This window comes from Bicyclus anynana, chromosome 11 (assembly GCF_947172395.1).
Source record: "Bicyclus anynana chromosome 11, ilBicAnyn1.1, whole genome shotgun sequence".
In the NCBI taxonomy this organism is placed as follows: Eukaryota; Metazoa; Arthropoda; class Insecta; order Lepidoptera; family Nymphalidae; genus Bicyclus; species Bicyclus anynana.
In genome coordinates, this window is record NC_069093.1 from 887,630 (window position 1) to 900,983 (window position 13,354).

General features: G+C 40.9%; 1 protein-coding gene across 1 annotated transcript in view; it reads right to left on the minus strand.

The window, feature by feature from the left end:
- Positions 1-13,144, minus strand: part of LOC112046540 (dynein axonemal heavy chain 3) — a 44,863-nt gene extending 31,719 nt beyond the window's left edge. The window contains 22 exon segments of the mRNA XM_052884388.1: positions 81-209; positions 705-898; positions 1,391-1,559; positions 2,323-2,521; positions 3,062-3,209; positions 3,714-3,884; positions 4,454-4,655; positions 4,865-4,961; positions 5,243-5,408; positions 5,888-6,065; positions 6,526-6,752; positions 7,163-7,355; positions 7,894-8,051; positions 8,228-8,490; positions 8,764-8,948; positions 9,438-9,628; positions 10,194-10,408; positions 10,839-11,046; positions 11,470-11,557; positions 11,891-12,127; positions 12,578-12,781; positions 12,995-13,144. Of these exon segments, the coding sequence (XP_052740348.1) occupies positions 81-209; positions 705-898; positions 1,391-1,559; positions 2,323-2,521; positions 3,062-3,209; positions 3,714-3,884; positions 4,454-4,655; positions 4,865-4,961; positions 5,243-5,408; positions 5,888-6,065; positions 6,526-6,752; positions 7,163-7,355; positions 7,894-8,051; positions 8,228-8,490; positions 8,764-8,948; positions 9,438-9,628; positions 10,194-10,408; positions 10,839-11,046; positions 11,470-11,557; positions 11,891-12,127; positions 12,578-12,781; positions 12,995-13,071 (3,899 nt within the window). The 5' untranslated portion in view covers positions 13,072-13,144.
- Positions 13,145-13,354: the final 210 nt, after the last annotated feature.

Here is a 13,354-nt window from a genome sequence, read left to right on the forward strand (position 1 = left end):
ATGAAAACAGCTGACAAATACAATATACCTTTCATTGAAATTCAGAAAATAATAATAATGCACATTTTCTGCATACTCACGGGCCAGCGTTTACAAATCCATTGGAGTAGAGGGTGATCTCTCCGATCATGGCGTAGTCCGGCACCATCATGGCTACCGTGCGGAACAGCACTTTCAGGTTGTCTGGCAGTTCCGTACGACCCGCGTAACTGATGATAAAACAATATGTAATTATAGTTTTAGGATTTCGTCCTTAAATGTGACGATAATCCACTTAAGTGTGCTTTGATCTATAGGCAAGTTCTAGCCTATTTCCAGTTCGGTTAAGAAGTTTCGAGCAAGAACCAATACCAAACGATTTAGCATTCTTGTACGATGCCTCTAAGAATCCTGCCAGGATTGATGATTTAATGAACTATAGCCATTCTAATTTAGCGCGACCACGTAGAATGGGCCGTCCTTTATAGTCGAATACAAAAGTTAAGCAAAAATCTATTCTTTAGCTTGACAAAGTCTATTCTGATAGCAAAAAACGTAGAATATTGAGCATTGCTACAATTTTAAATTTATCATATTTTGTTAGTATATCTTTCATTTTTCTTTTGTGTGCAACAAAGAGATACTTATATATTGCAATACCAAATGTGCAAATTTTCATTTCCATGTTTTTATTATGTTATATATCACATCCACAGAGCTCTTACCCAGGGTTCATGGTGATGAAGACAGAGCACGTGGGGTTGAGGCAGATCTCCGTGCCCTCGAAGATGAACCGCTTCTCGCGCCGCAGTATCGCGAGTTGGATGGACAGGATCTGCTGGGCCACCACCGACAACACCTCCAGCTCTATGCGGTTGAACTCATCGAAGCACGCCCAGGCGCCTGATTGAGCGAGTCCCTGAGGAAGTAAATCAAATATGACTTACTTAGTTACTATTGAGTATTGTTATTTAGTGTGAAATTAAAATACCGTACATCGAGTTCAATGTCGGGACGAGTTTAATCTTTTGAACCACGATTCCCATAAAAATCTATGACCTGCTAATGCAGTTACTATTGCAATTTTTATTGCAGTTTTACTTGAGTATGACTTGAGTTAGTTAATTGAATGCCTTAACAACCAAAACCACTTTCAATATATTAAAATTCAATATAAAATAATGTTAGCCATATTTGAAAATATGACCAATATTTCCGTCCCCTTGAATCAGTCAGTAAGAAGTACGTTAGGAGTGGATACGACAATAGTCCAATAGACGGCCACGGGAGTAAGGAACGGTGTTGAGAGTAGCCTCATAATCGTGGTTATTGAATAAATCATTTAAAAACTAAGCCTACTTGCAAATGCAGATGCGATTACATGATGAAGAGGCCAAACTATATTTCATACCTTAAAGAACTTGCCCAGCGCTTTATAGTCCAGTCCATCGGAACAGTTGAACACGACACACTTCTTGGCGACGGCTTTGGCCAGATCCTTCGTGGTCTCCGTCTTGCCGGTCCCTGCCGGACCTTCCGGCGCGCCTCCCAAGTTCAGCTTCAGGGCACTCATTAACGTTCTAAAGTTATTACAACAGTATGAAATTGACAAAAATTTAAAAATGACATTATCTAAGGCGTAGTGCAAAGATGGGTAAATAATTACAACTGAAACCATTTATTAAATCAGAACAGACAAGCTACTTGACGCTAGAAGTAAGCAAGATGATGGAGTCGATTTATTTCGACTCAGTCGATCTACCTGTAATATTTGTCAGCAGATGGAACAGCGTCTATACAATTTCTTAAAAGCGAAAAACCCAACAGAAGCAGAAAAACTATAACGAAAATTGAGCCAACTTCTCCTGACTCTCTCTGTTGGTGAACAACAACTGTGATGTTAAGGTCCTCAAAGTAGCTAGCTCAGTTAGCGGCTGAATGACCAAATCAAATCAAATCAAATCAAATCAAATCATTTATTTGCTAGAATGTGGTACATGTTTTGGTCTTAAAAATATTGAGTCACCTATACATTCAACTGATTACAGTATGCAAGATTTTTACAATTAAAATATTAATTTCAATAATTTATCCTTATAACATAATTATATTTGATGTGAAAATTTACAATAAAAATTTCAACCTAAATTTAACATATATTTATTACAATTTTTATTATCAATATAATGGAGCCAACTTCTTCCGAATATCTTTATATTATGCGCCAAACTTATAGTCCACTCTGACGTTGAAACACGCCGAATTGCGCTATTGTAACCATGTTGTTTCGTATACTGCGTGCTTCGTGTTCAGAGCGGACTTGAAATTTGGCGGATATTATACCTGTAGCACCGGTCGGTGAGCGGCGTGGCGACCAGGCGACCAGTGTTGCCGAGGTACTCGAACCCATAGTCCACGTCCGTCGTGATCATGGAGCACACGATGCGGTCGCCGCGCCAGTAGTAGCGCAGCTGCGAGATCCAGTTGAAGTCTGTCACTGTGCGAACTTTCTTGTCCTCCATCTCTTCGAGGATGGAGCGACCTGGGAGTTTTATACTCAGAGTCACTTAGCGGTACGGAAAGAATTATTCTCGGTGTCATATTGCTGTCTCGATGATTAACTTCAGCGGAACCATAGAATCATGGTTGTAGGTTCCAAGAAATTCTCAGTAGCAACCCGAAGTTGAAAATTTTCCCAAGCACCCAAAGCTTACCATGCCTCGGAAAACACGACGAACCTTCCTTGCCGAACTTAATTATAAACATATTGTAATTATAGTATAACCTCATGTATACAAAGTTAAACATTAGCCCGCTCTAAGCTCGCCATTGGAACAATTGTGATTCTAAGCTCCTAATCCCTTCTCCTTGAAGGAGATAGTTCATAGCTCAATAGGCCGTAAAGCTGAAGTGGGTGAGCAGTAGACACAATTTTAAGAGCCGCTAAACGTTCCAAGATGCTGGAGTGCATGAAGTAGCATGAAGTGGAAGGACAGTCAAAGGGGTCACAGTGAGTCGCTGAATGAACGTAATTTATTCCCTATAGTCATGTGCCATAATGATGATGAATATGTATAGTCACCGTGCACGTCAATGACGATGAGTGCTTCCACAGTGATGCGGTTGCCGGGCTCCAGGTCTCCCTGCACCAGGTACACCAGCCCCGTGATCTGCTTGGTGCTCCTCTCTATCAGCTGCGGTAGACTGGTCGTCTGGATGGCTTCTAACGCCTGTAACCAAATATGTATGGTTCTAGTAGCATTGTAGAAACAGTAAGGATGGAAATAAGCCGACAGACTAGAAACGTGAAAGTTTCTTCCGACTGTAACCGTATATGGATTCCAGTAGCATTTTTTTATATATTATAAACGTTTAACATGACGGTCTCCGTGGCGCAGTGGTATGCGCGGTGGATTTACAAGACGGAAGTTCTGGGTTCATTATCACTTACCATCAGGTGAGATTGTAGTCAAGGGCTAACTTGTAAAGAATATATAAAAAAAAAACCATGCCGAGAAAGTCAGTAAGTTTAGTGTATTGCTTTACTTTTTAAAAACTCATGAAAACATTCGCCTAATTCATCATGGCGGTTTTAGAAACAGCAACTATTGAATTCAACGCGTGTCTCGAACATGGTATTCAGATTAATTTCAAGATATTTTTTGATAAGTTATTTGATATTCAAACAGATCGCGCAAACTAGTCATCATCTGGTGCTGAAGCTGAACACTTACCTCAGTAGTATACTGCACGCAGGAGCCGGCCTGCACGATCTGTCCCGGCCAGTTCAGCACCCACTCCTCGCGCGGAGTGATCGCGTACGCGTTGATTGCTTCCGACGCCACGTCGCGCAAGCTGGTCATCATCTGGTGCTCCAGCTGTTGCAGCCAACGTTCTACCATGCCCTACAAAACGTTATTAAGTAAGACCTCTCAAATAGTTTGGAGAGATGGTAGAGGGCAATAGTACGTAGTGTGGTAGGAGTAAAAGAGAGAGAATAAGAAAAGTTTGCAAAAGAAATTTTCCCTAGAATGAATCACAGCTTAAATGGAAATTGATGGGTCACATGCTCTGGGACCTCCACCCTCCCACTAAAAGTGGAATACCCTAGTAACGCAGTGGTGCCCTCGCGAAGAAAATTGAAAAAAGGCCGACCGTACTCTGGTGGGAGCAGGAGTTGACAAACATTAAGTCTTTACAAAATGATAACGGCCTGGCTATCACTGGCTCTCAGTCTATGAATTTTAAGCTATTTATGTATAGACTCTATTTTTATTTGCCTCACGACAGACGAATATCTTAGAATTACATTAATTCACCGTGCGGGTACAGGGTCCATTGTAGCAGAAAGACAAATACCGACCAGAGCCCGGGATTTGTAACTTCCTTTAAAACCGGTTAACTCGCTTTAGCATAAAAACCCGTAAAAGCCGTGAAAGCACTTCAGTTTAAATATAAAGGTAGAGATACAAACCTTAGCATCAGCAGGCTGTATGGAGGACGACAGCCTCACAATCTCTCCCTCAGATGAGGTCATGCCGACGATCTCGTTCGCCGCATTGAACTCCAGGGTGTAGATGCCCTCAAAACACTTCTTGAGGTGAGGCTGCACACGCATAGGGTCCTTCGTCTCCGACAAAATCTCCAATAACTCGTCATTGGATAAGAAGAAGAATCTAGAAATTATTGTTTTTTGTAATTGAACCTCTCTCGTCTCGATATGTCATGGCGTGCAACCAAGGCCAATATAAACCCTGATTTAGAAAATAAAGAATAATATTTAATATGATTTAGTAGGATTATGTTTTTAGATGATACAATATATTAAACTTCTATTGTGGTCTGTTGAATAAATATTTTATTAATTGTTGCCATGGATACGAACCTGGGGAAGAACAACCTCTTCTTTTCCAAATAGTCATTCAGGCCGCGTTGGATGTCATCCAACAACGAGTTGTTGTATCGCAACTTCCTTAATAAATCTGTCAAAATTGTATAATAGAAAAAAGAGTGTATCGATCAAAAACATATATTTGAAAATTGTGCTTCACATAACATCTTAACACTTTTGTAGTGCCTGCTACCTCGAATACTTGGGCAAGTCATGACCCAAAAGTAGTGTCATTCATCAGAACTCCACTATGTCATGTTTGTCACAACCTTGAAAAGGGTTCCAGCTCAGCATTATGGTACAGAAACCAAGCAAATATTGGGCATACAGCTCTGATTATTAGCTGGTACCAGGAAAACAGGTGGTTCTCACCCGGGAAGTCGGTGGCAGTCAGCACCAAGGGGTCTTTTTGCGTGGCCGCCATGATGGTGCGCCACTCCTTGTCCACGTCCCTGAAGTTGCGCGCCTCGCCGGGCATCTGCCGCATGATGTCCTCCGACGAGAAGATGGGCTCCAGGTACATCCACGTGGCTTGGCACTGAGGACAAACACATTATATAATTACAGTAACAGGAGATGAAATGAGTTTCTTGTTTTCAAAAAGTTAACAGAAGCAGCTCGGATTTGGGTAGTCCTAGACGGAAAGTGCAATCAGAGGGACAAAAAGCGAGGGAAGTGAAGAAGGCATCCCTGGATCACGACCACGTACTAATTTTACCCTGGCTCAATTCGGCACTTATAAACGCGAGGTTGAAAAGGCCATGGGAGGATGCTCCTATTCAAATGGAGGAGGAGTGCCAATAGAAATGACTTGTACTTGGAAAGACAATTAATATTAATTCGCATTTAAATTAGCTTACTCAATTTGAAGTTTACTTCTCGAGAAGAAATGCAAAAACGCTGCCTACGTATGGTCTAGAGCTACTAAACGAGCTACGAGGTAATGTAATGATAGGTTTTAAGTTTCCTCTCTTAAAATGAGATGTTAATCTTGAATCGTAATAATAGAATATAGACCTGCAGCCACTGGTCCAGTATATCCTGCATGCTGATAAGCTTCTCCTCCCAGGCAACCATGTCAGCCTCGAACGCCTTCACGTACGGCGAGCCACGCATGGTCTGCGACTTGAGGATGTGGTCGTCCAATTGCTGCTGGATGTCATCTAAGCCTGTGAGGATGCCCACTCCTGTGTCCCTATAAAAGTTACGAGCATATATAAAAGAACATACTGATACTACGAATGTGAAAGTACGGCTGCCTATTTGCTACGTTGTTATGGTTAAACAACTGAATCAATTTTGGTTAACTTTGATGTATATATAGAGTACTTTTGTAGTGAAAATAAGGGGGGTAGGGGGTGATATTAACGGGTTTAAGCCTCAAAAGCTCCTCGGTAACACTCATCACTGAAATGTGATGCTTCGACCCCCGCCCGCTGGATTTATGTCCATTTATATTAGCGATGGATTATTGGGGAACAATATCAAGTCACTTGAAATTTAATATTTTTTTTAAATAAAAAAACATAGTCTAGCTTTAATTTCTGCCTTCAAATTCTCTAAAAATAAACTGAGCAAAAGAACAGATTGTAAAGAGGTTTTTTTTAAATAATCTGTCTTTTGAAAGCGTAGCTCTGGAAAGAAATTAAAATTACCTATAAGGCATTACTTCGAATTTGACCCCTATCCATTCGTCCTTCATCTTGATCAACGCCTTCTCGAGCGCATACTCCTTGGAGGCGTACTGCTCGATCTCCTCCAGCTGCGACGCGAACACATGCACCCCTTGCTCCACCATGTCGGCCAAGGTGGTCTCGGGATTGTGGATCACCTCTACCCCCACCAGATCGCTGATTTTAGCCCAGTGGCGATCACGCATACCCTGTAATTGATTAAAGAATTAGAAGAATAAGAATTTTTAAACATACAGGCACTACCCATGCGGTTAAAGAATGGTATTAGCAATTGCGGCTCAATAAGTTACACAAGTAATTTTAGCAGTCTATACCAATGAGTGTGAGTAAAGACGCACATAATGTGCGAGCGAAATATATGAACTATAATTTTTATCCCATTCTTTATCAGTAGTGTAGTATGAGGACAATACACGTAATTCCATATTTTTTTTCTAATTTTGTCTATCTGACTTACTGTTTGTCCGAGCTAATTAATATTTGGAGAATCCTTTTTATCCCGGAAAAATACCATGGTTCCGCGGGAATTAAAAAACAGATTTCATGCGCACGGAGTCACGGGCATCCACTAGTTTTAAAATAAAGGTTTCTTTCTTACCTTATTGCATATAGCAGTGAGTACAGGCAGCAACAGCTTGAACTTCTCCACCTTGTTCCGCACCATGTCGGCGATGCGTTTGGCGCCGGGATACTCGATCAGTTGCTTGCCTAACTTGTAGAGCAGCTTCCACCACGCTTCCACGTCCTCTGCTATCTGCTCCGCATCAAGGCCCAGGAATGGGCCGTGGTACCTGGGCAAGGATATCGAAACTACTCCTCCAGGAATAATACAAAAAACCTCAACCTCCTCAACAGTACAATTATTAGTATTTGTGGGATTTTGGGATTGCAGAATCATGCGGCCCTGGGTTGGAATATAAAATAAAGTTTTTTTTTGCTTTCAGAAACTCTCAAAATCAGCTCGGCTTTGAGTCATGGGGTCCTAGGTTGGGATCCTGGAACCATAAGGCTTTTCTTTCTTCTCAGGAGTACCCTAAAAATTGGTGGACTTACACTCCCATGTTCCGGAAAGCACGTAATGCTATCAATCTCGTTTGTTACTATTGACATCTGATAATGATTTAATGCAACATTTTATTGGAGCAGCGTGGTGTTTCTATGTTAAGTGCCCGGATTTTGTGACCCAGGTCTAGGGTTAAGGAATTCCCTTATGACATTTCAACACTCACCTTTTCTGATCGTGATGCCTTCCTAATAGAGCAGATTTAAAAGATGATAAAAGATCATAAAATACAATATGTATAAAAGCCTCTTTGGCCAATCAGTTACCATTTCTCGTAGCCGTCGTAGAAGTCGAAGGCGGTGTGCCACAGCTTGTGGAAGGGGTCGATGCTGGCCAGCATGGCGGTCATGCTGAAGTACACCGACACCTCTTGGTCCAGCAGCGACTCTTCGCTGTTGATCTCCTCGGCCTCGCGCTTGTCGTCCTAAAATGTTCACATCCAAATTGACATTTTTGTCGACGTCAATTTTTTGCTCGTATTACAAGAGTTCGTGTACAATTTAATATTTAAAATCTAACTTTGTAATAATTTTGAAACTTTTAAAAAACTACGAGTAACTGACAGATAGGTTGTCGATAGTAAGTAATAAACATTCTCACCGTCAAGTTATGGAAGATTTCATCCACTTTGCCGACCACCTCCCGCAATAGGTCCAGATTGAGCAGTGGAGGATCAAATCTTCGGAACAGCTCCAACTCTTTCTCGTGCTTCTTGAGTTTCTCTTCGTAGATCGCCTTCCTGCTTTTGAGCTTGTCCTCCGCCATCAACTTTTTGGTGTTTAGGGTCTTTATCGTCAGGTCTATGGTCTCCTCCATGTCGAGAGGCCAGAGGAAGACACGAGTGTTTAGATTGACGTCTTCAACTATAAATAATATACAATGAACTAACTAACTTGATAAAAATTAAAAAAAATATTTTATCTATATTTTTTAAAAGAAAGAAAAGTATTTCAAAGCCCGATCCAGGATCGTGCTATTCAAAGGGCACATAGGGCATAAGCTAATCATTGGAACTACAAGGCAGTATTATACGTGTCGAAATCGATCCACCCGTCTTCGAGCGCCACAGAAATTCATTCAAACATCAACTTACAACCTCAAGGTTTTTAAGTAAAACACAAATGAAAGTCACTCACAAGAGAGATGCGCGTGCTCCATCAGGAACAGCACGTACTCGGCGGTGGTGCGCGCCTTCTCCCGCAGGTCGAACATGGCGCAGTCGCGGCAGTCCTGGATGTAGCCCAGCAGCTCCACCAGCTGCGCCGTGGTCTCCGGGCTCTCGGACGTGCGCGCCGCCATCTCCTCGTACACGTTGCAAATTCTGAAAGCAAACAACAAGACTGAAAAGACAGAGTGGCGCCGTAACGCGTTACGTTACCAAGCGGTTTACCCTTCCATAAGAAGTTATCACTTCAATAACCCACAAACATTGAGAACATGTATTGATTGTTTTAAATTTCATTTAAAGAAAAAAGTATATTTTTTGGTCATTTGGTCAAAGTTATAAAGAAATTTATTTATTGCTTTTTTTTTAATTTATTTATTTAAGCTTGTTAACTGGAAAAGCATCGCTTACAGAAAAGCTAACACTCCGCAAGGCATGCCAATAACGCATCCTTGGGACCGTATACATTAGACAAATTTATTAAGCCCCTTACCAGCCTAATTTCACCGACAATCCTTCAGATGGCAACACTATTTGACCGCAAGAAACATGGCGTCACTGATTTCTAGACCTCTTTTAAACCTCTATTATACATTTATACTGTCCAACCTCAAACTAGATAGTAATGGTGGACAGAACACTCACGATCGGTTCCACTTTCTGTTGACAGTGGTGAAGTGGTCGACGATGTACATCCGCAGCGCGTCCACCTCGCTCCACAGCACGTCGTTGATGGGCGCGCAGTCCAGCATCACCATGTTCAGAGGAATGTCGCGCCGGAGGAAGGCGACCTCGTCCCTCAACGCTTTGTACATGTGGATGCGAGCGGTGAAGTCCTACAAAAGACTTTCCTATATGAACCTTTTATTTTGTGCATACATGGGATCAATAAGGACTTTTTCAAGGGACAAAAAGAAGTTCATTTTTGATCACCTACTTATTACTCTTTCAATTTAGATGGGTCTCAAACTGTTTTATCAAAATTTTAACATAGCAGCCGCTCATGGGCCACTAATTTTGAATCCCTGTTCTCCTTTCCTTAGCAAGGCTACCCCTAGTTTTTGGCTAACATGACCACGCAAATTTCTCCCTTCCATATTACAGCCGTGGCAGCCAATGTGATTGTGAAACCAACATAGGAGATATTATGAAACACAAAGTGTTCTCTCTCCATTCTGTTAGTCCGAAGGAACTGGTAGATATAAATGGATAATAATGTATCTTCTAATAATAATGAATGGAAGCCAAATATCTTATTTTTTGCACACTAAGAAAACAAACGACATCAAAAAGTTGCAATCATAATAAAGACAAGAGCTATCGATCCTATAAAAGCGCTCTTTAAACATATTCCACGTAAACCTAGGCAGTAAGAACTCGACTCAAAAAAAAAGAAGTTACCTTTAAATATGGAGGAGGTTCTAAAGCAAAGAACTTCAAGAGATCCTGGTAAGCGGTGCCGTCCAGGATGTAGAAGAACTCTTCAAACGAGTCGATGAAGCTGACGGGGCCGGGCCGGTTGACGTGGAAGTTCTTGATGCAGTTGTTGACGACGTCCACCATGTACTGCTCGTCGGGATACACCGCCATTAGATATGGTTTTGGACGTTGGGCACCTAACAAGTGACATATGTTTTACCCAAATACAGTCTTGTAGTATTAAACTTATTTTTTTTTCTTTTTTTCTCTGATTACACAAGCTCTATAGGACTGATTACTGTATGTCTAATAACACTAATTATGTATTAGAAATTAAATAGGGAAAAACTATAAAAGTTCCCAATTACGTTATGTATGACATATAATAAGAGTTGATTATATTTGAATTTTAGTGTGCACCGCTGTCTACGTGGCGTTTTATAACCGGTAAAATTTACAACAACGCTATCAACGATATATTAATCACTAGGTATGCATTTTCAGCTGTAGTAAAGGGCATAGTAATAACATTCAAGACAATAAACCTCAACCAAGACCTCACTGTTGATTTCTACCAGGCCTAATTGTATAGCGCAAACCTATTCAGTATAAAAAAGTAATACATACCTGGATACATGATAGTATCAACACTGGGCAACTGCTGGTTCACGCCGATGATAGTGTGCAACCACTTGACGATCATAACACGCATCTGATCCAAGGCCGGGTCGAACGTTATAGTGGTAGAACCAGGCTGCCCCACCACTTTGATGCGGAATAGGGGTCGTTTGATGAACAGATAGTCTCTGTACTCTTTACCGAAGTTGTTGCCCTCCTAGATTCAGATAATGAAGAAGTTATTAATTGATTCGACTACTTCTAAATTTTTGAAGAACAGATACGAATATCTAAGCATTCCATGGATTCATCGTGCGGGTGAAATGGAGGAAAATTCATTATTCGAATTATTCGAATTATTACGAAGAAATAAATCAAATCAAATTCTGAAAGAATAATTCCAGTACACTTCTACGAGTATATATGCAAATTAACAAAGTCAGTACTGACTCTACCACCGGTTAAGAAAGCAAAATCAAAAGCAAAAGTACAGACAAAATCCCGCTTATAAGTAAACAGTTTCTCTTTCTGTCTTGTGTGCAGAAAAAAACTATCGTTTCAATTAATCCTTTTCGTTAAATTATTAAATAAAAAAGAAAACTTCTTCTGTCAGAGCAGATCATTTAACATTTACACTTACGGAGTAATATGTGAAGTATTCCGCAAAATGAAAGACACTCCTTTCAACCAGATCGCGAATCTGTCGTGACATCAACGCATGAATACAGCTGCAAAATATATTGTCTAAATAGAACTGGAACGATGAAAATGCTGCATCTATTGTAAATTGTGCATTTTTAGTGGATTCTACATTTAGTTGTAATCAGATGGCGTATAGCTGGTATTGTGATGTAACAGTCTCCTATAATAAAGCAGAAAAGCAGGCACTTTAAGAGTACGTCTTAACTCTTGCAAAACGCATTTCTACCTCTAAAGTTAGTTTTAACATTATTCAGGTTAACAATTATTTCAGGTCTATTTTATAAATAATCCGAACATTTCTTTCTGTTTGTCTTCTTTAATTCTATATAGCAATTTTGTAGAAATTACCAGAAGCTTACCTAAAAAACTTCTCAACTTGAAAGGTGGACTCTTTCTTCTTCTTCGAGACGTAGCAAGCCCAATGTTTCCTCATCTTGACCATAATATCAGCAATATCTATCAACCAGTTGTCTAGTAATTCCGCTCTGGTTTCAGCACACAATTTATTTAAACGTTCAGTAAAGTCACTCGGATAGTGGGGGAACAGCATGTCTTCTTGCATTCTGTTCATGTCACAAATATACATGTTCTGGTACCTAAAAGGTAACAAGTTATAAGCTCTTTTGAATAGAAAACAATAGTTTTCTTTTTGTAATGCTTTAAAAAGTTTAAGATTTAATGAATCATGAAACAAACGGATAAGTTGTAAAAGACCTAAAGAGATACCGTTTACAAATAGTTTTATATTAGGTACTCAGTAAGAATAAAATTTAGCATTTATCTATATGCCATAGAAGTGGGTCCGAGAGTAAAATCTCACCAGAACTGTCGCAAGTTTTTATATTGGAATGGGCATCCACAGCTGCTCTAGTAGGATTCCATAAAATTTGCATGGGCCAGGGAGCACAACATGAGCAGAGAAACCCTACAACCGGGTCTCAGGTCCCGGTCTCTGCTCTAAGTTTTTCTAAGTTCTCGCAACAATGTTGCTAGAACGGAATGGAAGGATTTGTGGAATGCGTTTTCGTCATCGATATTTAGGTCACCTCTCTTGCCAAAGTCTCCTCAGCTCCAACATGATGGGGTTTCCCTGGTAGTAGCGGTAGCCAATGGCCTGCTTAGCTCGCGCGACGGCGTTGTGCCACGGCATGGGCGCGCGCACGCACAGCGCGGGCCAGAGGGTCGGCAGGAACGCTATGCGCAGCCGTTGCACTTCCTCTGGGTCTTCCAGAACGTAGGCGAGGACACATCTAGCACACAAATCGTTTATTATATTACCAGATAGGATTTGCCAAACCTTTTTAAATGTGAACAATGTTCCCATTCCCCTACAACTAGTCTAGAAATATTGCGTTAGTAGGTATACGACAATAGTCTAGAGGACGGGGATGGAACCACCACCTCGCTTGAAATTAGGCAAAGTTCAAAAACAGTAAATGCTATACATATGAATAAAACGTCACCTCTGCATAGCCTGCCGGAAGTAGTCCTTGATGTCGGCCTCGCTCTGCCGGACGCAGGCCTGGTACGTCAGCACCATGAGGCGCCGCTTGATGGCCGCCGTCTGCTTGTCCACTTGCACCTTCGCGCGCTTGTACAAGTTGACGGGATAGTCCGGTATGTGGTCGCCAGTTAAGGCCTAATCATGGCAATAACATAAAATTTAAAAGTTTTAAAACCTCCAAAGGTCATGAAATTATTAAATGCACTTTCGATCAAGTCATCAATATTCTCTTTTCCCGATCTAGTATATTTGCAGACATTCGGTTATTCTTCCCCACTTTTACATCCCGCAACCTTTAAACGGCTCAAGCGATTTTCAT